Source organism: Chaetodon trifascialis, chromosome 5 (assembly GCF_039877785.1).
Source record: "Chaetodon trifascialis isolate fChaTrf1 chromosome 5, fChaTrf1.hap1, whole genome shotgun sequence".
Classification (NCBI taxonomy): domain Eukaryota; kingdom Metazoa; phylum Chordata; class Actinopteri; order Chaetodontiformes; family Chaetodontidae; genus Chaetodon; species Chaetodon trifascialis.
This window is the reverse complement of record NC_092060.1, coordinates 10,497,636-10,522,589: the sequence shown is the minus strand read 5'-3', so window position 1 is coordinate 10,522,589 and position 24,954 is coordinate 10,497,636. Positions and strand designations below refer to the sequence as shown.

Genomic DNA, 24,954 nt, shown 5'->3' with positions numbered 1-24,954 from the left:
AAACAGAGAGCATTTATTGGCCAATTTGCTGAATGGTTTGGATGAGTCTCCACATTCTTCATACATGCTCTTAGGATCCTTGTCTTTCTGCCTGACTCACTCCCTAATAAATATTGTTAGCCATAATGCCAGTAATCTGTAATAAGTCAGTCTGAATTATTTAAGATGCAGTATAGCCTATTTTAGGAAGAAGAGATGTTCAGAAAGTCATTTTTTAAGTTAACTACAACATCTTTAGTAATCTCTATTTTCTTAATTTGCTTACTAAGGTAAAAAGTAATCCAATTTTATTTGCATTACCATAGTTAAATACAGTATTGCTCGTTATAAAAGGTTTATAATGTAATATATATCTGGATAAAACCAAATTAGTAAAAAAAATTCCCAAACTTCATCATATGCAATGTTTTCCTGCCTAATAATTAATCAAAAGTTAAAGATGTCGACACTTTTGCTGCCTGATCAAATAGTAACAGCCTGCAGTGAAAAAGCCCATTGAAACATGTCCTGCTGGCGACGTTCCCAGCACCTACTGTACATTTAGCTCAGTTTCGTGGCAATCGAAAGACACTTCAAAGGACACTTTGATGAGGAAACAAAGCGTTTTCCAGCCAAAGTTTCGGCTGCCTCCATGCGTGTGACCTCCTCCTCCAGCACCCACCGAACAAAGTCAATGGTGGGCGGGACCACGGTGCTCAGTTTTCAGCCCTTTGCGAATGTCACAGCTATGATCTTGAGCTCCTATTGGCTCCTGTCTGCAAATACGTCACAATCATGATTAGAATTGATGATCGGACGTTCTGATTTCATTGTCTAGCAAAGGGGACTGGTGAAGAAATCTGCTGAATTTGAACGTTCGTCTGATTTTGACATCAAAAATGGTAAGCAGGAAAGTGATTTTACTTTTCGCTTTGGGGTACTCCGAGCGGCTTCCGTTCGTATCCGCTGGAAGCCAGGGTCAGCGAGAATGACCATGCCAGGGTCGGGAAATCACAGATTTGAAGGAAAAGTTTAGCTGCAGCCATCCATTGGGAGAGCTATGCTAATGCTAGTGCTAATGCTAAGACATGGCCGCTCGGGCCTGCAGGCTAACGTGCGCTGTCTGCATGGCCGTGGTGGCGATGCGGCGCTTACCCGGTTTGTTTACTGCTTGGCTCGCGGTGGAAAACTTATGGCACGAGCTTCCTGTGTCGCCGCGGTGCCTCTTGGGTCTCCGGGCTGCCGCCGCGGTGCCGCTAATCTGGCGTGCCCGCAATTTGTTCGCTAATTCTCTCCAATGTTTCCATATTGACTGTAGCCATGCGCAGTGAGCCTGCCAAAATAAACCTGCTGGATGCTTATTGGTCGCACAACATTCCCGTATGTGACATTTTCTGCCTTTATCTCAACCTCCAACAACTGTAACAACAACTGTAACGTTAATTTAAAGTTACTCTCAGCTCCACGCGAGCCCGAGAGGTGCAGTTACACAGGGCTGCTTACTGCTCTGTCCTGCCCCCCTCGTCCCCTCTCAGTCTGCTAAAACCGTAAAATTTCCTCCCTTACACTTCAATGTGTGTAATTAATTCGTAACGCAGGACCCCGGTCATTATTATCTCTTTTTGTGTGGCACATTGAACGATAAAAGCGAGCTGTGTTCATAAACAGCAAGTTATTTAACACTTTGTTTTTATTATTTGTTTACACAGTTGTGAAGGCGGGGGAAAAGTGAATGCTGTTCTAGTGATTAAGGCTTGGAGCTGGATTTTTTTTTTAACTTTGCTTTCAATACATCATCATCTAAAGTTTTTGCCGTAAAGTCAGACTGTATAAGCAATCAGACCGGAATAGTGCAGTATAGCCTATTTTAGGATGAAGAAATGTCCAGAAAGACATCTGTAAAGCTGTCTACGGCAACACTAAGATAAAAATTAGTCAAATGCAAAATAAATGTGTTTTATTTGCATGACCATGGTTAAATGCAGCCTAGCCAAAGAAGGTTGCACAAAGTTCACAATAGTATAGATTGTATAATAATACAAAAATAATAAGTGTATAATATGTATGTATGTATGTATGTGTGTGTGTGTGTATGTGTGTGTACACATACATACATATATATAAATAATGGAAAAATGCAAAGAAATCATAAATGCTTTATGATTGAACAGGAACTTATTTCTGAAGGCTGCAGTTAAATTTTCCATTTCAACAGCTGTTTCCTGTTGGCAGCATTCCCAGCAGCTAACTGAACTAAAAACACTTAGGATATAACTTTTAATTCATATGTCTGTAATTATAACGGCAGGGTTAATGCAAGGGCACACATTCAAACGGTTTTCAGTTGATAAATAGAGCCGTGCCTTGCTAGGAACAACACATTGGCTTGATTGATAGTGTTATTGATGTTACACAGTGGCTTGTCACAGCTTATTATGCTTTGATTGACAGCGTGGTGTGTATTTTACAGCTTCACAGAGCTTGATGTAACTTTTTCAAAATGCTGTAATGTATTATATGACAAAGTGTTGACTGGCTGTCTGCAATATGATGAAACTGATTGTTGCGTTTTCTCAGTCTTGATCCAGAGAGGATTGCTAGTCTTCTGTTATTTGTAGAAGAGAAGTGTGCTCATAATGGCTTGGATTTAGCTTTTTATTTACACTCTTAAGCATAGTGCTGTCTGCTTTGCTTTCTCCTTAGCCACGTTACCCTGCAGCGTGCCAGGTACACTGAGACAGGATGAGTGCAATAAAAGCTGTCCTAATCTAGAAACATGGAGGCTTTGCTGTGATCTGCATGGCAGCCCCGTTCCCCTCCAGCGACAGAATGGATGCGTGGCCACAAAGGCGTGGTCTGCAGACTGTGAGTATACGAAGAACTGTTTTCAAAATGAACTTTAAAAAAACTGACGTGGCTTGCGTTCTGTAAAAATTTAAACAAAGTGCAGGTACTGCTGCTGCACTCGCAAAATATTATTATTATGTAATAGTGCATTTGCTAAATTAGATATTGTGATTATTGGAATTAAATTGAATGCAAAACCCCTCTTACTGCACTGCATAAGCCGTAGAAAGGAAATTGCCCAAGTGTCATGAAGTTATAGCTTCAGACCAAAGGCTTTATCTCTTTTAAACTAATAATCTGCCATCATCTGTCAGCAAGCTCCGATTAGGAGTGAATTCTTATGTAATACAACGTTTTGGGGGCCTCTTTATCTTTGTGGTTCTCTCTCAGATGAACCTGCGGTCAGTGTTTACGGCTGAACAGCAGAGGATCCTGGAGCGTTACTATGATAATGGGATGACCAATCAGAGCAAGGCTTGTTTCCAGCTGATACTGCAGTGTGCTCAGGAGGCCAAACTGGACTTCAGCGTGGTTCGGGTAAAATGTGCTTCTGTGTGTGGGGGGGTGGGGGGGATGGGGGGATGCCCATGAAAAGCAAGAGCAGTGAATTGAGACAGTGAGTCTAGTCTCTTCCCTGTTAGTTCTTCATCTAATACGATTCCTGAATTATTATCCTCACTTTGCTGAATTAGTCCGTCCAGAGTTTGCAGACTGTTGTTTCAGTGATGTCACTCAGCTGATTGCTCTTTTCCCCACAGACATGGGTTGGCAACAAAAGGCGTAAGCTGGCCTCCAAGGTAGAACAGAACGGAGGCATGTCTCATTCCTTGTCCAGTCACGGGCTCGCTGGGGGACTGCTCTCCAATCACACATTAGCTGGAGGTGCTCTGTCCAGTCATAGCCTGGCCGCGGGGGCGCTGCTTCCTGCTGAAATGGCTGCAGCGCGGAACATCCAGAATCGTGTGCACCTTCTCCCTCCATCCTCGTCCTTCCCTTCTTTCTCCTCGACGTCTTCCTCTCCTTCCTCCTCTTCTCCCCACAGCAGCGGAAGCAACAGCAACAACAACAACAATGACGTCATACTGACCGGGATCTACTCTCTCAACTCTGTCCCTCGCCCCCGACCAAGACCCACAGCACCCCCGTCTCAGTCAGACTCTGATCATTCTGCACACACATCCTCGTCTCTGATCAACCAGGCCCTGCAGAGCAGGGGCACCTCCACCTCCTCACCCCTTCACTCCAAGCTGGCCTCGCTCTCTCAAAACCTCTCATCCCTCACGTCAGCCTCAGGGCCTTTAGTCTACACTGCAGTCAGGAAAGGGACTTCATCCCTGGGGGAGGCAGGGGTAAGTGCAGGAGCAGGGATAGTACCTCACAGCTGGACTAGGCAGTACGGTGCAGCGCAAACTCGCCCTTGGTCCTCGTCCTCACAGTCCCAGACTCAACCCAGACCTCACTCCAACCCCCAACCTCAGCCACCTGCCCCTCAGAAGATTCGGGTCTCCCTCCCAGTACAAAACTCTGGTCCCCCTTCTGAGCAGACACCTCGTATCCAGCAGGTCTTTACCTTGTCAGAGAGAGGCGAGGGGGACAGACTTAGGCCGAGTCACGTGTCTACTCGGAAAGGCCAGGAGACTCATAGGCCGACGCCCCATCTTCTGGATACCAGTCATAACTTCTCCATCGCCATGGAAACTGGAGATGAAGAAGATGAGTGGCAAAGGGAAGAGGAGTTGGCGAATATGGCCGCTCGGACACACATCCACAGGGAGCGGACGTCAACTAGCCCCACCAGGACTGAAGTGTCTGTGGTGAGAGGAAGCCACACACCCCCCACGACCAGCTCCAGACCCGCACTGCTTCACGGCAACACAACTCTTCAGGGCAGCTACTCCCTCACAGCACAGACCTCACTTACAGGGGAATCCAGCTCACAGGTACGAGAGGTTGTAGTGTTGTTGCAGATTTCCTGTAAAGTGAATTGAAAGACTTAACTTTGCTGTGTGCGTCTTTGTGTGCAGACTTCAGTTGGTGTGACTGCTGCCCCCTGGGTTATCAGCAACTCCAGAAAGAGAACAGTTAGTATTCTTTTTTTTTTTTTTTTTTTTTTTTTTGGCCACTTTAAAGGTAAGATTGTGACTTTACCAGGTCTACTGTATGGTCATTACACATTTAGACCAACGTCTGGTAAGTTGTAAAGCTAGAGTCTACTTAGCAGCTGTGAATGTTCTGCATTTAAACAGAGGTTTGTGTTTTCAGCTGCAGGATCGGACCCAGTTCAGTGACGGGGATCTCATCCAACTGAAGCGCTACTGGGACCGAGGCATGACCAGCCTGGGCTCAGTGTGCCGGGAAAAGATCGCTGCTGCAGCAAACCAGCTCAATGTAGACACTGAAATAGTCAAGGTAACCAACACCGCAGGGTTAAAAAACAAAAAAATCTAGACAAGCGTGCACTTCCTCCTGGCCTTGAACTTCTGCAGTATCATTGAAAGTAGAGAGATGTTTTGGAGACTGAGAAAGTTTTGAGCCTTATTCACATTATCTGGCCACTTGACATTTATGGAAAACTCGACCATTTGACTTGTCTGAACTTTTGCAAGTGAAAATGAAAACAGGAAAGAGCAACTTCTCCAGGTCACCGCAGTTTTTTAACTTACTGAAAGTTGTGTAAAAGTCACACAGTTACACCGGGGCCATGGTAGGAATGCTGATGGACTAAATATAGTCTCTCAGTCGTGACACACATGACCCACCCTCATCTCACTTACTAGGATATTTATTGCAAAGAAGAAAAAATTTGCCTACGTAGAGAAACGGTAAGCCGCTGCAGGATTATCCTCAAATCACTGCAACAGCTTAAAGCTAGCTTAATTAAGTGATAAATGTATACTCATTTGGTGATTTGGCAACTGTGGTGATTTTCAATAATTATTTTTCATGACTTCACCCTCACATTCATCATGCTGGACACTTCATCTTGTAAGGGGATGGTGTCCCTGATCCATCTGCACTTCGTCCATTGACCACAGTGTGGTTTTGTCATTTTCTAAAATCTGGATTGAGTACATGGTCGTTGGTATTGATGGTGGCTTTGTGATTTAAAAATGCCCGCTTTGTGCAGGATGTCCTGTGTCGCATTAGTGACAATTCTCATGATTAGTCATTGGTTTGCAGTGTTTTCATGTTTACCTTTTTAATATCGGCTCAGCTTGTGTGGAACCTGATACCAAAAACCGGACAAGGTACTATGTGCAATGGAAAAAGAGAAAAAGTGAGCAGAGTTTAGCCGAGCCGTACCATGCAGGGGAAACAGGGCTTTAGTCGAGCATGTTACCACCTTGTCTTTTGTGTTTCGGCAGACATGGATCAGTAACAGGCGGAGGAAGTACCGTCTGATGGGTATTGAAATCCCTGCACCTAAAGGTGGGCCTGCTGTATTCACAACCTCATCCCCAAGAAATGAATCTCCAGTGGACCTCAGCCCTGACGAGGAGCGGCTCAGAACGCCTGAGCTCGGAGATGACTTGAATGACGGGGGGTCTGTCTGCCTGTCTGAAGGTTAGGCCGCCCGCTGACACTACGTACACACCAACACCTACCTCTGCGTAACCTGTGTGTCTCAGCATTCATGCAATGTTCTGGCTTCTAGATGGCACCATCGACTCTCAACACAGAGATGGAGAAGATGGAACAGACGTGCCCGCTGCTACTCCACCAGCCAATAATGTGGTACTTCACGATTTCTCTGATATTACAGTACAGCCTCATTAAATTTAGCCACTTAAGAATGGACACTGGGAAAGACAGCATTCACGCTCAGGTGTGGTAAAATGGATCAGAGCTTGTTCAGTCTACTTCAGCACACAAGTTCAGATTAGTTTGTGGCAACAAAACTACACCAGCTGTACTTCATTCATCAGGTAGGAACTTTCTCATCATGAACTTCATTTGTGGCCATTTTCACAGTAGACGTTTTGACATGACACTGAGGGAAAGGCACAGGTGTAGATAATAAAATGAATGATTAGTTTTGTGGTCCTGGTATTGTGCATGCCGGCTCACTGTCACTCTGTCATATCTGTCATATAGAATGAAGCCTTTCCCACTATGACTAGTCAAAATGCCTGCTGTGAAAAAGGCCTATACTGATTGATTAATGCAGTTTTAATATTAACACACATTAACAATCTAGGGCTGTACAATTAGTCATATCTTACTATAATTACGGTTCTGAAACCGTTTCAGTTTTGATGCCTGCTGTAGTGGATGATGTCAAATGCTTCCTATTCACAAACTTCTTGGCCAATCACAGGCATTTGTTTCAAGTATGCTCTGATTAACAGGTTGCTGTTCAGCCAAACATGCTTGAGACAGATGGACAATCTGCAAGTGTAACACATACTCTTTGTAGGGATAAGTGCAATTATTTTTTCCCTGATAGATTGATGAATAATTGTGATCTCAGAAAAGACAATTGCGTTCATTTGAATCATTATTCTGCAGTCCAGATAAAGATAAGAGGTTAAACAAGTAATCCAGAAAATGCTACATTTTCATGTATTATATCTATTGGAATCGTGTTTTTGGACCCTCATAACTGATACATTTCATTACATTTTTTCATCAAGTCCAATACATGTTTTTGTTTTTGAATAGTTTCTATAGTCTGATATTATTATCTCTGTCCAGTAATATACTGTGAATGTGCTTTAATCACACCATGTGTTTCCTGATTAGTATGAGCTCATTTCATCTTTACAGCACTTCTGTGGAGACTTCACTTCATTGTACATACATGAATAAGTTTGAGTGTTTTTTTTGTTTGCTTCAACATAATGCAACATAAAGGAAATACAACATAAGGAATTCAGTCCAGAGCAGATGAAAGTCACCACACAATTTACATGTGGAATCAAACCCAATGACTGTTTTTTTAACAGAAGATTGAAGTGATTGACGAGGATGAGGAGGAAGATGATGATTATGATGGCGAATTTATGGCTTCAGACATAGAGCAAGTGCAGAACCTGCTTGAATTCAAGGTGAACACACACACGCACGCACGCACGCGCGCACACACACACACACACACACACACACACACACACACACACACACACACACACAGGCATGACTGATCAAGCTGCAGTTCCAGTCCTTTCTTCAAACTCAATTGTTTGTGCTTGTCTGTCTACAGTTGCCAAGAATGAAAATAAGTGCACCACTAGATAAAAAGCATTTTAATGCACAAAGGTCTGGATCTCTGAATGAACTTTTCGCCTCTTTGAATCCTTCTGTTTCAGCACGAGGAAGTGCAGTTCTTAGAGAATGAGCTAGAGAACCAAAAACAAAAATACCAGGAGCTTGTGAGCTTCACGAAGAGCCTGCTCAGCGCTGTGAGGAATAATGACCTGGAGAGACAGCAGGTACACTCACAGTCAACTTTACACACTGACAGCATCCATTCAGACACGAGCTTGAAGCTGAACACCACAGTTTAAAGACACCTCTAACCTGAACTCTGCTGTTGTGCGTAGGAGCTCATGGCCAGTCTACCTCAGCCTTCAGACCAGGACTGGGACATGACTGTGGACAGAGGAGCCCAGCTTGCTGCAGTGTCAGCAGACCTATCCTCCGACCACGAAGACTCCCCGGCGGCCGGTGCGAGCACCGTGGAGCCTCCGCCGGCCCCGGCATACGAAGAAGCCCCGCTGGTCACCATAAACGAAGACGACGCCACAACTGAAGTTACTGTGCCCTCTGCATCAGAGGAGCAGCTGCAGGAAGCCGTTCCAGAACAGCAGTGACGATCTAATGTTCATCAGCTCTCATAGACTCTTACAGATGTTTCCACACTCCACACAGAAGCTGGAATAATATGGTCTTGCATTTACACAAACACTCTGGTAAACTCATGCTCCACGCCCAGTGCCTGTGGATCGATGCTTCACTATGACTGTTGGGCTGACAAATGCCTTTTTTACTGCATATCATTCGCCTTGCTCTGGACCAGTCCAGAGAGAACAATAAACGACCTCTAACTTACCTGTGTGGCCTTGTGTTTCAGTTTCACTGATATCTTGACAGCCCTAACTGTCAAAAGACTTGAGTTCACGAATAGTATGGTAAATTACAGCTGCAGGCAAGAACATTGCAGTTAAATTGCTATCATTAAACTGCTGCTCAAACTACAGTCACCATCAGATATGTCCAGATTCCTGCTATAAAATTCAAACTTGATTAATATACCATAATTCTGAACTTAAATTTAAACCTGACACACACTTCAGTTCAGCTTCAAGGTTATATCCATGATGCACTGACCTATTCAGCTTTTACACATATGCAGATGTACACATGTAGTGTGTAACCATGACCTCACCACACAAAGACTTTGTGCGTGTGGGTGGGAGGGAGCCAGAGCTGGAGAGAAAGTGGATGAGCTTTAAGCCTCTTATTTCCTCTTGGACCAGGGTTGGACAGGCTTATGAAACAGTGGCTTTAAAACATTCAACTTACACCCTTAAGATCAGAGACTCTGATCAGAGACTGTTTGTTTTTCTCCCTAATTTTACCCTGCGTCAATCATAAATGAAACTCCTTGGTTGTTATGATGGCAGTGACTATTTCAGTCGCACACAAATGGCCCATCACCCGGATGCATGTGTGTCACACGCAGCGTGTCATGCAGCATCAAGCCCCCTCACGCCACCACGTCCTCTCCCCCTCTATCTCGGGATCCGTTGCTTTGGTTTGGACGGGGGAAATCCTTAACTGAATTGCGTCATAAATACGTCAATAAACTCTCATTCACTGACGATCAGGTACCACGATAGCCGCCATATTCGCATCTATGGCTGGGTAGCGGTGTTCTCGGCGAGCGTATGGTCCAGTCATTAACGTCAACTATTGCCCGCGCCGACCCCCTGATCCCATCCTGATAGCGGTCCGCAGCCACACAGCTTGCATCTGGTCATCAAAGCAGAATAGCCGGACTTCCACAGAGGGGAAGACATGCAACGTGGAGCGGGGGTCTAGGTAGACTACGATGCCTTAGGCTTAGAGAGGAATCCTGGCACAAGATGGAGGTAAACAGCGTTAGTAGTGAGGTGAGTTGCTAAACGCGTGGTTTGCATGTTAATTTGCTTAAGATTGTGTTTGGTTTGTGCTGTCCCGTTAAGTTAGCTTGCCCTGCGAGGCTGGGTAGAGCTTAAATTCGCGTCACGACCTGCAGCGCACCGTGATGCATGCTAACACGCTAGCTAAAGCTAACAGCTGGTTAGATGTTTATTTTTGTTGCAGTGTCCGGGTTTATTAGTTTCATAGCCGTCCGTCCCGGCTTTCACCACCGTCCATTACTCCGCACAGAGGACGGGCTCTTTGTCCAATGACACATGACCTCCTCTCAGCTCTTATTATTATTTACACTTCTCAAGAGGAGTTTACCTCACAGCTAGCTTAGCTTACATAGCGTTAGCATTCGGTTAGCTTGCTAGCTGACAGCTTGCAGGCTTGAAACTTGGAAACAAGTTTTTACTCAACCTCCGACGTCTAGTTCATGGAAGAGCTGGTAAAGTGTTTTTACGTGTCTATAGTAAGGCATAAACATGTTTCAGCAACGTTGGATTTATTCAAAGTTTAATACTAGCTGAGTTAAATTCGGTCAGACGTTTTCACTGCTGAGGACTGGCTTGTCAGCAGCACAAGTGAATTAGTGATGCTGTTATTAGGCGTAACTTTTCGTTTGTAAGCTACGTAATAACTCATAATCTGATAAAACTATTGATCTGAAAAGCTGACAGTAAGTTATATCGACTGAATTAGTTAAGTGAAGTTGTGATTATTAAGTACCGATACATATAGTTTATACCAGGCTCATAAAGACAGCTACATGTGAAAAGAATGGAAACCTTTGTATTGATTACAGGCGAACTTGTCATCATCAGACCTTTAGGAAACCAGCGATGCCTTTTCAAAAACTTCTCTGGTAACAGTGGAAAGGTACAGTTTGCTTTTGCATGGGCCCACAATGAGGTGTATTTTTCATGTGCTGCTAAGCCAACCTGACACCCCAAACCTCTCCATCACTGGGACACTTTCCAGTCTTTCGCACCTACAGTACAAACTGTCTGACTGACTGCTGTGACTGTTTTAAAGCCAACACAAAGCTACTGCTGCGCACAGCTTTGACCCTGTCCAGTCTTTACTGAAGCAAACTCTTCCTGTCATAGTTATGGAGACTTCTGCCACAGCAAGACCTCAGTTTATGTATGTGGCATGGAGATATTTAACAATTCTTTAACTATTATGGCCCCAAAATTAGGAAGTTTTGATCTCTTGCCACAGATCAGCACTTTAATCTGCTGTTCACTGAATGCTGCTCCTTTAAAAGCTGCAGAGATAAGCACAGGTGTAAGTGAAGCCAGGTAAACAGGGCCAGTGGTGCTGCTTTGTATCATTTTTTGACTTGAATTTCATGCCAGTGTCAGCGATTGTAAGGCCATATTATTATGATGATGTACGGCTGTCAGACGTCGTTTTCAAATGGCTGAAAAAGGCTCGACTGGTGGTGCAAGTGTAGGCTGCACTCCGCTACAAGCCTCGATGAGCCACAGCAAAGGTGGGAGTGAAAATGTATGTGTGAATTATGACACAAGCACTGCCCTGGCTTCAGCGAGCCTGGATGTTGTACTTCAGAGATGCACCGAAGGCTTTCATTTTGACATCTTTCTATGCGGTGCCCTGCTTTGAAGTGTGCATCTCGACTCATTTGAATGGTTCTGCTCTTAATGTTATTCTATAGAGTTAAGATGTTGGAAAGTGTGTTTGCTGGCTGCTGTTTTGAGGATGTGAGTGAGTGTATGTTGGTGGCTCCACCCACTGAGTGGGCTTGCGTAGCGCTATGACTCATCCCCCCTCTTCAGAGGCTTGGTGGAATTCAACACACAAACACACTGGACTGAATACATCACGCAGGCTGAGCTTCAGCACAGAACAGAAATATGTAGATCTGGTTAATGTGAGAAGGGGTCAGATTATTTGATTTATTGTCAGATGCTGAGATATCTGATAGTCTTTTGCTGACAGTAGCACGGTGTATGGATATTTAAAGAAAGAAAACAGAGGGATGTCAAAGGCTTCTGAATGCAGCTCCGAGGAAAACAAAGCATGTCTCTCTGTGGTCAAAAAAAAAAAAAAAAAAAAAAGCATCTTGCCACAACAATCAGCCAGAAACCCTGAAAAAGCTGGACCCTAGCTTGTCCTCAAGAGGCTGAATGCTGACTGTGGCCCCAGCAAACATCAGACTCTCAGAGCCAGTCAGACATGTTGTTTTTGCTCTGGCTGGGGATTAAGCTAGAATGCTAATAATGAGGGGCTTTATAGGGACAGGATGAGAGTTGGACAGCTGGAGGGGCTTAGAGTATGGACTCCATACTGTTTGACAACAAGTAGAGCTGCAGTTGGAAACGTGAAAGCGCACTGTTATTGGATGTGACTCACTGATTTCATCTGTTGAATCTTCCATCATACATGTGGGCGTGCAGCAGCTGCAGTCATAGTCCTGCTCAGCTGAAAACAAGGACGCACAAGCTTTGTGAAAGTGTTTACTGTTCCTGACTCCTCTGATGAAACTTGTTGGTTTGGCTGCAGGTCAATGGGCATCAGATCATGGATGAGCCCATGGAGGAGGGAGAGTCTTTCTCGCACTGTGTAAGTAATGACGGGCTTGAGGTCTTGGAGCGTGTGTGTGTGTGTGCATGTAGGATGACATAACTGGCTGTCTCATGCTGATTCTGTTTGTGTAGGATGAAGGGACATATAAGGAGATTCCTATCACTCACCATGTGAAAGAGGGCTGCGAAAAGGCTGATCCATCTCAGTTTGAACTGCTCAAAGTCCTCGGCCAGGGCTCGTTTGGCAAGGTGAGGAAACGCAGCAGGCCAATCAAATGTTTCCATCAGTGCAGTGGTGGGTGTTTGTTTCTAAATTTCTCCTGCTCTATCAGGTTTTTCTGGTCCGGAAGATCCTGGGTCCAGATGCTGGTCAGTTATATGCAATGAAAGTTCTAAAAAAGGCATCTTTGAAAGGTAACATGACTTTGCTTTCAATCGACAGCCTCACAAAAACACAACACATTGCAAATCATGCAAAGACTCAGTATATTCTGTCCTCCGTGGGGAATTTCTCTCTCACTGTTCCTGCCTGTTGTGTCTCTCCAGTCAGGGACAGAGTTCGCACTAAGATGGAAAGAGACATTTTAGTGGAAGTCAATCATCCCTTCATAGTGAAATTGCACTACGGTAAGAGAAATATTCTTATTTACATCATTTGCAGGAGATTATAATCATACAGATTACATCCCAGTTCAGCCTAAGTCAGGGATAAGCTGCTAATGTGCACGTTCATGTTCATCATAACATTGTTAACATTAATTATCAAAATATTTTCAGTGTTTTCACACAGTTATTAAACATGAATTATCCCCAGTTAGGTTTTGAACAGATGAGATTGCCACCACACACATGAAAATAATGATTAACATCAAGGGATCAAGCTAATATTTGCTTTTATTCTGATATATCAACAGCATGATTGTGAATGTGTAGCAAGCTGTGCTGAGTGAGTTTCATGTGTCTCTGTTGAAATCAGAATATACAAACCAGATTCAAAAAAGGTTTGGACGCTGCATAAAAATAAATAAAACCAAAAGTGAGCGAGGTTCACCACTTTGTGAACACATGACTGTGTAAAGCATGTTACTGCGTGAGCTCAGGAACACTTTGGAAAGCCGTTGTTAATAAACACAGATAGTTTGCAAATGACTGAACTCAGTTTTTATTTACATTTTACACACCGTCCCAACTTCTTTGGAATCAGGATTGTAATTATCTCGCAGTGAGTTTACTTGTTTCTTGTCTGCCAGCCTTTCAGACAGAAGGGAAACTGTATTTAATACTGGACTTTCTCAGGGGAGGGGATGTATTCACTCGCTTATCCAAAGAGGTAAGCTGACATCCTGTTGCCTTCCATCTCATACTAATTTGCACCCTTTTCTCTCTTTTCTACACGTAAAGTACAGCATGTCCTTTTTAAAGGTCTCTTTCTTTACCCCTAGTGTTTTAAACATATTTGTGAAAATCTGAACTAAACATGCCACAATGTTCTCTTAAAAACCCTGAAGAATATTAAGTTGACAGCTGCAAATGGAACAGGTGCAAATTTATTATTCAAAAGTATTTTCTGTATTTTAGAAGAGCATAAGCACTGCCAAGTCATTGGTCTTTGCTGTTTTGTGTTTGCATTTTTTTGTCAAATTATGACTTGAATTCCTCACGGAAACACAAGTGCTTTTCTTGGAATCTTTATTCGCTTTTAAAGCATCAGTTGTTGTCAGTTCGAGGCTCAGATCAGCTCCTTTCAAATGCTTTCAGGGAACTCAGACAATGTGTGATTGTTCTCTCGACAGACCTTGTGTTGAGAGCATGTCTCAGAACCAAAGCGATAGCTGCTGGCAATGTCAAATCAACAGCTTGCTGAATCGTGAAACCTATTTGAAATGTTGATATTGTGACAATAATAATATTCTGTTTTCTCTGTTTGTGGTTACTGAAGCTTAATGTTGAAGTTGTCTTTTTTTTATTCTTTGCTGCTGAATTTCTCTCCTCTTCTGAGTTCAGAGAGTAAATTTGTCCAGTTCTTATCAGGTTATGTTTACAGAGGAAGATGTGAAATTCTACCTTGCAGAGCTGGCCCTGGCCCTCGACCATCTGCACAACCTGGGCATAGTTTACAGAGATCTCAAGCCAGAGAAGTATGATACCTAGACCTCTCCGTCACCTTTGACCTTTCACACTCAAACCCTGAACATGCACACCTGTAATTTGTGTTTGGTTCCTTGATTGAGATGAGTCTGTGACTGCACGTGTGCAGTTGTCAAAGACCTAAAAGCTAAATTATTCTCTTATGTCATAAAGAGGAAATCATGCTGTAAGAGAATTGACACATTACCTGTGGAGTGTATAGGTAAAGCATAGGCACAGTGTGAAACACTGAAAGGATTTTAGCATCGGATGTTGCGAAGAGACAAATGACTGACAGTAATTCACAGAACAGTTGACTTCAATGCTGTCACTGCTGTGTTGGTACCGTGTTGTGAAGAACTGTTTGAAGCTCACCTCCGTGGAAAACTGCTCTTGTCTTTCAGCATCTTACTTGATGAAGCTGGACACATAAAGTTAACAGGTATGTTTTTGACTTGGTGCTGAATAAATGTAATTAGTGAGACCAATTGAACAGTCTGATCTAGTTAATAGCCTGCAATTCATATTAAACGTGTGTGTACTCAGAGTAGATGTACAACCCCTTCTTGGTCCCCGGGCTGACTTTCCTCTGCAGCTGTTTTTATGTTGCTTTTACCAGCACCTCATTTAAAAGTTCTGCATAATATCATTCCTGGATGTGACCGTTCAGTCAGCTGTGCATCTTACTGTTTTGCATTGCTGTCGTGCAGACTTTGGCCTGAGTAAAGAGTCAGTAGATGCTGATAAGAAGGCTTATTCCTTCTGTGGTACGGTGGAGTATATGGCCCCTGAGGTGGTCAACAGGAGAGGACACACACAGAGTGCGGACTGGTGGTCTCTGGGAGTTCTTATGGTACACACGCTCACACAAACCTGCACACACTGACGCATCTTTTGTGCTTTGACATTGATACGATCTGATAATCCTGTTGATTACTTTCCCTTTCTGTCATTGTGTGTTTGCAGTTTGAGATGCTAACAGGGACGTTACCATTCCAAGGGAAAGACCGCAACGAGACCATGAACATGATTCTCAAGTGAGACATTATGCACGATTAAGCGCTCAAAACATGGTAGAAGTGGGACAGGTTTTGATAGCAAGTAATGATCAGCCATAGCTTTTCTTCTTTTTCTATTCACCTGCGGTTCTCTGTTCTTTTCTGTCGTTCAGAGCAAAGCTGGGAATGCCCCAGTTCTTAAGTTTGGAAGCGCAGAGTTTGCTGAGGATGCTGTTTAAACGGAACCCTGCAAACAGACTCGGTAAGGTGCATTCAAGCTGATTGTGTGTGGACCTGTTGGAATAAAAGAAAATGAGGTGTGTTGATCCTCACATTGCGCCACTCGCTGAGCTTGAGCTTGTTAACATTTTGGCACCCGCTTAAATCACATGCTGAAAACCGCAGCGAGAGAAATGTGTGAACGTGTTGATCCTCTGAAAACAATAAAAAGCAAACGTGCCAAGTGAACTGAACCTGAGTGATCTGTGTCTTCAGGGGCTGGGCCCGATGGAGTGGAGGAGATCAAACGCCACGCTTTCTTTTCCACCATCGACTGGAATGTGAGCACACACACACGCACGTGCACGCACATGCATACATCCCTCTCATTTCTCACAGACCCACACACGCACACACATGTAACTCTCCAGCTTCTGTTGAGGATTCACACCTAACAAACGGTTGGCTTGGTGTGTACTGGCCATCCGTCTTGGCCACACCAGCCATGTTTGTATGTGTCTGGGCTTTGGGCCAGTTCTCACTGTGTGTGCACTAATAGCCCTGCGTGAGTGTTTAAGAGCCAGCAGGACGCTATTGGCTGGACCAGGCTGTAGAGGGATGGGAAGGGGGTTAATCTGGGAGGGGTCTTGGCTTCTCTTTCACATATGTTTCCACGCTCTGAACAGCCCGTGGTAGGGTTTGATTTCTAACATGTACGTGTGTGTTCTCTGCACGTGCGCACCTGCATTTTCCTCAGAAACTGTACAGGAGAGAGCTCCAGCCTCCATTCAAGCCCGCAGCAGGTAAACCAGATGACACGTTCTGTTTCGACCCAGAGTTCACCGCTAAAACGCCTAAAGGTAAATCTACACCCACACACACACGCTCTGTTCACGTGCTTTTGAGCTCAAAAAGCAACCGCCACTCCTGCAGCCATGGAAACTGCAACTGAACACTGACTATAAGAAATGAGTCCAAAATTTTCGTGTGTCTTTGTATGTTCATGTCTGTTTTGTTCATTATCTTTTGTATGTTTAGACTCCCCAGGTATCCCTCCCAGTGCTAACGCCCACCAGCTCTTCAAAGGCTTCAGTTTTGTTGCTCCAGCCCCTATGGATGAGAACAAGAGCTCCCCGCTGCTCAGCATACTCCCTATAGTTCAGGTAAAAACAAATGATCTCTGCTTTGCATAAGTCATCTCTCACAATTTACACAGGTGAATTATTACCATGTTATCTTCCAAACATGGAGGTCACACACACATTTGTCTCACAACATTTCAGTTGACAGAACTCTGTGAATACTGGGTGTTCACACGCTGCCTGTGTTCAACACGAGAATATTCACAGAATTCACTGCAAGCTTAAAAAACGATTTGTGTACAATGAAGTGAAAATAGGATCAAAATTGATTGGCAGGATTGCAGAAACTACAAAAATTTCACAGTGTTGCAAAACAGCCTCAATTACCCTTTTAATGGTTGCTGTGTTCCAGTGCAGACGCCTCACACACACACACACACACACACACACACACACACACACACACACACACACACACACACACACACACACAGACATTGTCCTCCCCACACTCAGCATGGCTTCGTTTGTGCCCATAACTGTTAATTTGACAGCATTTTGCCGCCATAAAGTGATGTGTGAATGGCTTGTAAATGGTGGTAAATCTGCTGTGACAGTTTGACTGCTGAATATGTAATAACATCATCCACTAACGTTCCACTCCGGCATAGTTGTGAACAAAAGTGTTAAAACGGATACTGTGGGAGCACTAAACACTAGGACGGTCTGAACTACTACACACTTCTGTTGTCTTGTGTGGACCAGCAGTGGACTGTAGTGACATTGTAATGGTTCATGTGTGATCACATCAAATGTGTAGGGATGACTCGTGGAAGACACTGGAGCACTTTCTGTTTTATTCAGCGAACGCTGACGCATGTAACAGTTCACGTCTTGTTCTTTCCAGATGCACGGGGGCTCAGCCAAGTTCTCTGATCTGTACGAGCTGCAGGAGGACATAGGGGTCGGCTCCTACTCCATTTGTAAACGCTGTGTACACCGAGTCTCTGCCATGGACTATGCTGTGAAGGTATTAATTCACTAAGCACCGGTGCTAATTTTAGTCACTCCTGAGAGTTACCCAGTACAATCACAGGTTTGTTGGTCACTGAACAGCCCCGCATGAGCAGGTGGGGGTTAAGGTCTTTGCTCAAGGGCATGTCAGCAGTAGCTAATGACATCCCAGATTTATCCTCCACCCCCAGAATTAAACGAGTGACCTTTCCATCACAATCCTGCTTCTCTAACCTTCAGGCCACCACATTTAAAGTGCAAAATGAAGATGTGTCATCTTCACTCGGCTCAGAATTAGTTGCTTTGAAACTGTGTGAAAGCCAAAGTTGAAGACTTTATTTGATGAGCATTGAAAAGCTCAGTGGTTTACATGACTGTAGTGTGGATGCACAATGTAATAGTTTAGTGTCTCTTGAATGTGGGTTCATAAATGTTTCTGAACAGAGTGAATGAAGTTGCTGAAAATTGAGTGAACGTGTTGATTGTGGTTAGTGTTGCCATCAGGCCAGCAGGGGGCAGCACAGCCTCAACAGCTGAAACAGTCCTGCAGCAGCTTCTGTTTCAGCTAGTTTGGATTGTTGAATACTCAGAGCTACACAGCAGAGAGTCTTTTCGGCCGTTCGTTTGACTGCTCGTGTCTGTGTTTCCGTGTGTTTCAGATTATAGACAAAATTAAGAGGGACCCCTCTGAAGAGATCGAAATCCTGATGCGATATGGGCAGCATCCCAACATCATCACCCTGAAAGACGTCAGTAACATTTGTGTGTGAGCGTTCCATGACAGCAAAGTTTTTAGAGTAGTTAGTCACCTTACTGACTGCCTGCGTGTGTGCATGTGCGTGTGTGTCAGGTTTATGACGAGGGCAGGTATGTATACCTGGTGACGGAGCTGATGAAGGGAGGGGAGCTGCTGGACAAGATTCTCAGGCAGAAGTTTTTCTCTGAGAGAGAGGCCAGTGCTGTGCTGTACACCATCACCAAGACTGTTGACTACCTCCACTGCCAAGGGGTGAGGAAACCATACACATATGAGCACCAGTGAAAAGCACACGTCTTCTCGTCTAATGCTTTCTCCTCCTCCTCAGGTGGTCCACCGAGACCTGAAGCCCAGTAACATCCTCTACATGGACGACTCGGGAAATCCTGACTCCATCAGGATCTGTGACTTTGGATTTGCAAAGCAGCTGCGGGGAGGCAACGGCCTGCTCCTCACCCCCTGTTACACCGCCAACTTTGTGGCACCAGAGGTGAGAGAGGAGGAGCGATGGAAGCAAAGGGAGAACAGTGAGAAGGAGTAAAAGATTTCTTACCAGAAGGATGCAGTTTAGAGATATTAAAAAAGAGATGTAATGGCAGAGAGGACATAAAGCGGACAGTAGCATGGAAAGAGATATTTGATACCCATTGTCATTATGAGACTAATGGTTTGTCTTTGTGTGGGTCCAGGTACTAATGCGGCAAGGTTATGATGCAGCCTGTGATATATGGAGTCTGGGAGTTCTACTGTATACCATGCTGGCAGGGTAAGACTGCACTCAGCAACAACTGTTTGAGATTTTGTCTTCAGTGTGGGTGGGAGTGATTAATAGTGAAGTGTCCAGATTTCTCAACCAGTCTTAATGCCTCGCAAAGATGGACCTCAAAATAGGGGCTATACTTCAGTGCTCTTGTCACTTCCACTGCTTGTGCTGTTGATGTTATTTATGGACATTAAGTGTGCACAGGCCCAAGTTTGGAGCAATGGATTAAACTTGTACAGCTGCAAATTCTGCACATAATTTCAGATAGTTGCGTTCATGATGTGTTTAAAGTGGCCGCCAAGTTTGCCTTATGAGAGTATTATATAATAGAATAAAATCAATGAAATGGAACAGCTTGTAATATGTTCACGTGTTTTCCTAATCTCCCCCGTCAGGTACACACCGTTTGCTAATGGGCCAAACGACACACCAGAGGAGATTCTACTCCGGATAGGATCTGGCAAGTTCTCTTTGACAGGAGGCAACTGGGATACTGTATCTGACACCTCAAAGGTACACGTGCTGACGCTTTGTCGCTTCACACTGCGATGTGGCTTTAAAGCCTATTTTCAAAGTTTAATGCGAATAAGTTTTTGTCTGATGTCTGTAAAGCACTCGTTTTTGAAAAGAGCTACACTTCTTTTTAATTTAGCTAGATAATATAATATACGTATATAATAGGTTTGATCCTATGTGGATTTGTCACAGACAGACAGATGAGTGAACAACAAAGATGGCCTCTTTTTCTTATGTGTGTTTATGGTTGAGACATGTCATCAGTTTATCTGTCAATGAAAAGTCAGCCAGGTCTGTCTACGGCAACACAATAAATACACCTGCATAGCATATGAATTCATAGGAGGGAAAGTCTTTTCTTTCCTCTTACACTTTTAAGACTGGATGTTGTGTCATATTCCAGGACCTGCTGTCCCACATGCTCCATGTGGACCCTCACCAGCGATACACAGCAGAGCAGGTTCTAAAGCATTCCTGGATCACCTGCAGAGATACGCTACCACACTTCCAGCTCACACGCCATGATGCACCACACCTCGTCAAGGTGAGAGTACGTCGTCCGAATGGACAAACATATAAAGGCACAGGAACTGAAACATGACCTCCTCGGCACAGGTAATCGTGATTGGTGTAACGTGGTGATCAAATGTTCTGAAATCAGTCATGTAAGAGGTCAACATGAGATGCATGGTCTCACATGTGTAGGCCTTATGGGTAAGGACACTTCAGTGTTTCTAAACATGCAACCACATCATCTCTCCAAACCAGGAGAGTCTGAACTCCTCTTCATACCCGTGCATTGCCTGTGCCTCTTGACATTTAAAAGTGAGCATGAGCCTTAGTGATTCACACACTTCTAATCTCATCTGTTACTAATACCAGATCCAACGCAGCAGATGTGTCCGTCCTTTTCTCTTCTCTTGCCACGTATGCAGGTCAGATACTTCTTTCAAATGGAAATCGTCAGGTCATGTTTTTGACACGGGAAGTCGAGTACACAGTACGTTTGGCGCTCAAGCGGTTTAAATCACGTGAGCACTGTTGCTAGGCAACTGACAACAAAAAAGGATGCTGCCTTGTTCACTTCTCAAAAATGGTGACATCCCACATCAAGGTGAGGATAGATAGGATGAGAGGGTAGAAAACAAAGGTGACAAAGAAAATGAAAGGAACTTCAATGGATGCCAGCGTCACCTGGAATGTATCAGACACTTTCCACTTCTAAAGGCCTGAGGACACATCAGCATGACTCTACCATGTCACGAAGGTCACAGTAAAAACAGCACAGCAGAGGAGACTTCCTCATGTCCCTGTGCAGGATCAGTCTCCTGCTGAGGGAGGTTATCTGGGTAGCATCCTTAGCAAGTGCTTGAACCACCTTAGTTGACTTCTCTTAATCTTAAGCCAGCTTTACAAAGCCTGCTCAAGGCAGCAATGTTGCGCTGTTATTTAACCTCACCCGTCTGTATAAAACATATGAACACAGTATGAGGAGGCATTGTTATTCCGCTGTTAAGCTGGCTGGATCAGCGTCTCTGTGGGGAGGCCGGCATGCCAGGACAGGGGTGTGATGTTTTGATGGCGTATAACGTGTGCAACCCTCCACTGGGTGATTTAAAAAGCAGCCAGTAGCACTTAGCAGCTAACTCAAAGGTAGACAAGAAGAAGAAGTTAGAAGCTGACCTGCAACACCCCAAAATGTCATTTTAGAAACGGCATCTTGTTTAGAATGGGTTAGAAATCATTGGCACTGCCCGTGCCAATGATTTCTAACCCATTCTGTTACATGTCACACTAGATGCTGACGCTGTTGTGTGACAGGTTGCGCCTCTTTTGCTTGCAGAACACCAGCATGCTTTTTAAGATCACACACTGGGGGGCCGCGTAATGCAAGTGGTGTTTGGGTCACTGTGAGAAGCTGGCCTACTGATGGGTCCTCTTTATGGCCTTACTGTGGGATGTCTGTTTGAAAAAGGCTGCAGAGAGTGCCGGCTGTATATGAGAGCAAAATCTGAAATTGATGAACTCTTCACCCAATCACGCAGAGGGAGGCCAGCCGCCCTGCAGGGATCTGTGATCTACTTCTTTCAGATACACCCCAAAGCCTGTGATCATAGGTGAGGGTGTGAACAAAGATCAGCTGTAAATTGAGAGCTTTGCTTTGTGGCTCAGCTCACTCTTCACCACCATGACAGCGCAGCCCTGTTTATGCCCTGCAGACCACCCCCAGTCATAGAAATACAGTATGTTATCAGATTTGCTTGTCATGCTCAGACGTACTTGTTGCCTGTGAAGGCCAGCAGCATAAACAAGGTCGCTGTCACGTCTGTGGAGCGACTTTAATGTATCTGCACATTATCCAAGGATCATGTCACTATTGAGGGATCCACCAGGTCAGCAGCAGTATTCGGTTCAGGCGAGGCTTTATAGATGGCTGTCTCATTAAATTAAACTTTTCTATTGGCACAACAGTGACCATGCATCATCATTTTTTTTGTCGCTGACTGTAGACTCGTCATCCTGGTTTTAGTCATGAATCCCACTGCTGTCAGTGATCTATTCTTGCTCTCTTGCGCATGTGATTTAAGGTCTGACATACAGTTTGCAGTGAATTGCCCCGCTGGACTCCACTGCCAACCCGATGTCTTATTTTCATACCTGTGGCCTCTTTGTTAGCTTGAATAAGCCCCTTTTGTCAAAGTCTCAGCATTGAGGCACCTTCTCTGCCACTGCATACACTGATGTATACATACACTCGTACAGTCTACAGCTACATAAAGAATATACTGTGGATTGTTGCCTTTGTTAGGTAATGACAGTAGAGAGTTGACAGGAAATGAGGAGAGAGAGGGGGGAATAACCAAGGAAGCTGTGATTACACAAGCTTGTCTCATTGTAACCGAACCTCTTCACCTTGTCGACCTGCACCGCAGCCCTCTGGATTTGCCTGTAATTTGATGATGTAATATTTTTTTTTCTTTTTAAGATGTATCTGCACTTGTTAAAAGTGCTTTTAGTGCTGCTCCCGTTCTGCATTTTCAGATGATGTATGACGTGTTTCTGATTCATCACTGGATAAGTGGGTGGCACTTGATCAACAGACAAATTTTGCGTAATACGATGTTGAATAAGATGTTATCATAACTCACCCAAAATATGAGAAACCTGAAATGAGCACAGATTCAGGATTCTGATTAGCACCAAACAGACTGATCTGTACACACTCTTGAGGAATGAATGCACACTCCTGTGCTGGGCCGGGTTGCCAAATGGGCTGCAACACACCAACAAAGTGTTAATAGAGTTAATTCAAAGTTAAACTCTTGTGTGGATTTCAAAGTTGAAGCCTAGTGTGCATGTCATTGTCTTCCAGGGAGCCATGGCTGCGACCTATTCAGCACTGAGCCAGAAGACAAGTCAGCCGGTGTTGGAGCCTGTGGCGGCGTCCAGTCTAGCCCAGAGACGCAGCATGAAGAAACTCACCTCAACAGACATGTAGACACACACAACGCTCGCCCTCCAGTTTTGACCTCACCCTCAGTCAGACTCTCATACGCAAAAGATGCGCTCACAGACCGAAGTGCTGGCCAGTCAGACCTACTGTCTCCCTTTTTAATCTATTTATTTGACACACCCAACATATGCACGCATACACATACACGCACACTCACACTGGACGAGGTTGCATTGTGAAGAAGTCAGCTGAAGAGGAAGAGAGGAAACTCACATATCTGTTACTGCTGGGGAGACAGACTTGTATTTATTTCCACAGCTTTCATATGCACTCGCCCTCCTCGCCTTTCATTCTTTCTTCCCCGTGTGGGGAAGAAGCGCACCAGCTGATGTTCTCCTTCACTGTGATTGGCTGATTCAGAGCTGCTTCGGTAAACTGTGCCCCCCTCCCACCCCCACCCCACACTGCTCTTCATCTCCGCTCTGCCATCCTCCTCCTCAGTTCTCTCTCCTTCCCTTGTTTGCTTTTGCTCTCTTAACTTCTTTTCTTCAACGTGAATAATGGTTTATGTGTGAGAGTGCTGGCAGCATGGCATCGACCGAGGGACGTCGTGAGACTGTTTCTGAAATACTAAAAAGATATGATTCTGCTTGTGGCAGATTAGAAAGACCCTCAGGATGAAGGTCATCTGCCAGCACTTTTGGTAACATGAAAGCATGTATGGACACAACCTGTATTTCTTTTCCCTTAAAATTCACCGTCTGACTCGTTACTTTGTGATGCTAAAAATGTATCAAAAGAGGTAAAATAAGCTGCAAATGGACAAAAGATAACGTCTAGAGTTCGAAGGTGAAACAATGTGGTAACGATAACAGAAATTCTAGTTTGCAAAAAATATCTAAATATCTATAATGAAGATGATGAAGAGCATGTGGGGGAGCTGTAGGGATTTCTCTGGGGGGGACGGGACGCACCCCGTCGAACCAGAGAGGCTGAATTAAACAAAAAAAAAAAAAAAAAGATTTCCATGGATATCTCTTCAAAAAGACATTGTGGAAATTGTATGATATTGTATTTATTTCATTTGATTTTTAAGATTCTATTTTTCTTTCAAGTTCTGTATATATTGACATTAAAGATCATTATTGACATGCAGTCAGTGTGCTGAGCGGCTCTGTTCTGTCAAACCACGCACTGCAAACTGTCCAGTCCTCGTGAGAAAGTGGGAATTTTAAGGCAACCACGAGTATAACAGCAAGAGAACATAACCTTTGTTAGCCACCATTGTGTTCACAAGTTGCAATTAAAAGATGGCACATTGAATTTTCTTCATTACTGTCTGATAAAACCACTGAAGTGCTTCAGTAAAACAGTGTAACAGCAGCACAAGTAAACAAGTCATGAAGTCATCAGACTGACTCATTCATGTCAGCCACTGTAAACTTCCACAGTGTGAAGTGAGGCTGTAGGTGTGAGACCCCTGAGTATTGAATTTAAAAGGCCGTGTTATGTCTTTGT

At 44.2% G+C, this 24,954-nt stretch overlaps 2 protein-coding genes across 2 annotated transcripts; both read left to right on the top strand.

Moving 5' to 3' along the window:
* Nucleotides 1-666: 666 nt before the first annotated feature.
* Nucleotides 667-8,877, top strand: hdx (highly divergent homeobox). Its single transcript, XM_070963028.1, has 11 exons — nucleotides 667-881; nucleotides 2,683-2,844; nucleotides 3,217-3,363; nucleotides 3,585-4,766; nucleotides 4,851-4,907; nucleotides 5,089-5,235; nucleotides 6,192-6,390; nucleotides 6,482-6,561; nucleotides 7,773-7,874; nucleotides 8,136-8,258; nucleotides 8,370-8,877. The coding sequence occupies exons 2-11, from the start codon at nucleotides 2,779-2,781 to the stop codon at nucleotides 8,637-8,639; spliced, it is 2,373 nt and encodes a 790-aa protein (XP_070819129.1). The 5' UTR covers nucleotides 667-881; nucleotides 2,683-2,778; the 3' UTR covers nucleotides 8,640-8,877.
* Nucleotides 8,878-9,640: 763 nt separating this feature from the next.
* Nucleotides 9,641-24,590, top strand: rps6kal (ribosomal protein S6 kinase a, like). Its single transcript, XM_070962141.1, has 22 exons — nucleotides 9,641-9,941; nucleotides 12,484-12,543; nucleotides 12,639-12,755; nucleotides 12,839-12,920; nucleotides 13,053-13,133; nucleotides 13,757-13,836; nucleotides 14,538-14,644; nucleotides 15,038-15,075; nucleotides 15,344-15,486; nucleotides 15,600-15,670; nucleotides 15,805-15,893; nucleotides 16,127-16,191; nucleotides 16,608-16,710; nucleotides 16,889-17,013; nucleotides 17,840-17,962; nucleotides 18,606-18,695; nucleotides 18,797-18,955; nucleotides 19,032-19,193; nucleotides 19,393-19,469; nucleotides 19,862-19,979; nucleotides 20,386-20,526; nucleotides 23,356-24,590. Exons 1-22 carry the CDS (start codon nucleotides 9,915-9,917, stop codon nucleotides 23,479-23,481), a joined length of 2,184 nt encoding a protein of 727 aa, XP_070818242.1. The 5' UTR covers nucleotides 9,641-9,914; the 3' UTR covers nucleotides 23,482-24,590.
* The last annotated feature ends 364 nt before the right edge of the window (nucleotides 24,591-24,954 follow it).

Excerpts from the sequence above, each read along its gene's own strand:
- hdx (XM_070963028.1), top strand. The coding sequence starts at position 2,779 with ATGGCAGCCCCGTTCCCCTCCAGCGACAGAATGGATGCGTGGCCACAA. Across the intron at positions 2,845-3,216 it reads AAAGGCGTGGTCTGCAGACT|ATGAACCTGCGGTCAGTGTT; the intron begins GTGAGTATACGA and ends GTTCTCTCTCAG. Across the intron at positions 3,364-3,584 it reads TGGACTTCAGCGTGGTTCGG|ACATGGGTTGGCAACAAAAG; the intron begins GTAAAATGTGCT and ends TTTTCCCCACAG.
- rps6kal (XM_070962141.1), top strand. The coding sequence starts at position 9,915 with ATGGAGGTAAACAGCGTTAGTAGTGAG. Across the intron at positions 12,544-12,638 it reads GAGAGTCTTTCTCGCACTGT|GATGAAGGGACATATAAGGA; the intron begins GTAAGTAATGAC and ends CTGTTTGTGTAG. Across the intron at positions 13,837-14,537 it reads TCACTCGCTTATCCAAAGAG|GTTATGTTTACAGAGGAAGA; the intron begins GTAAGCTGACAT and ends AGTTCTTATCAG.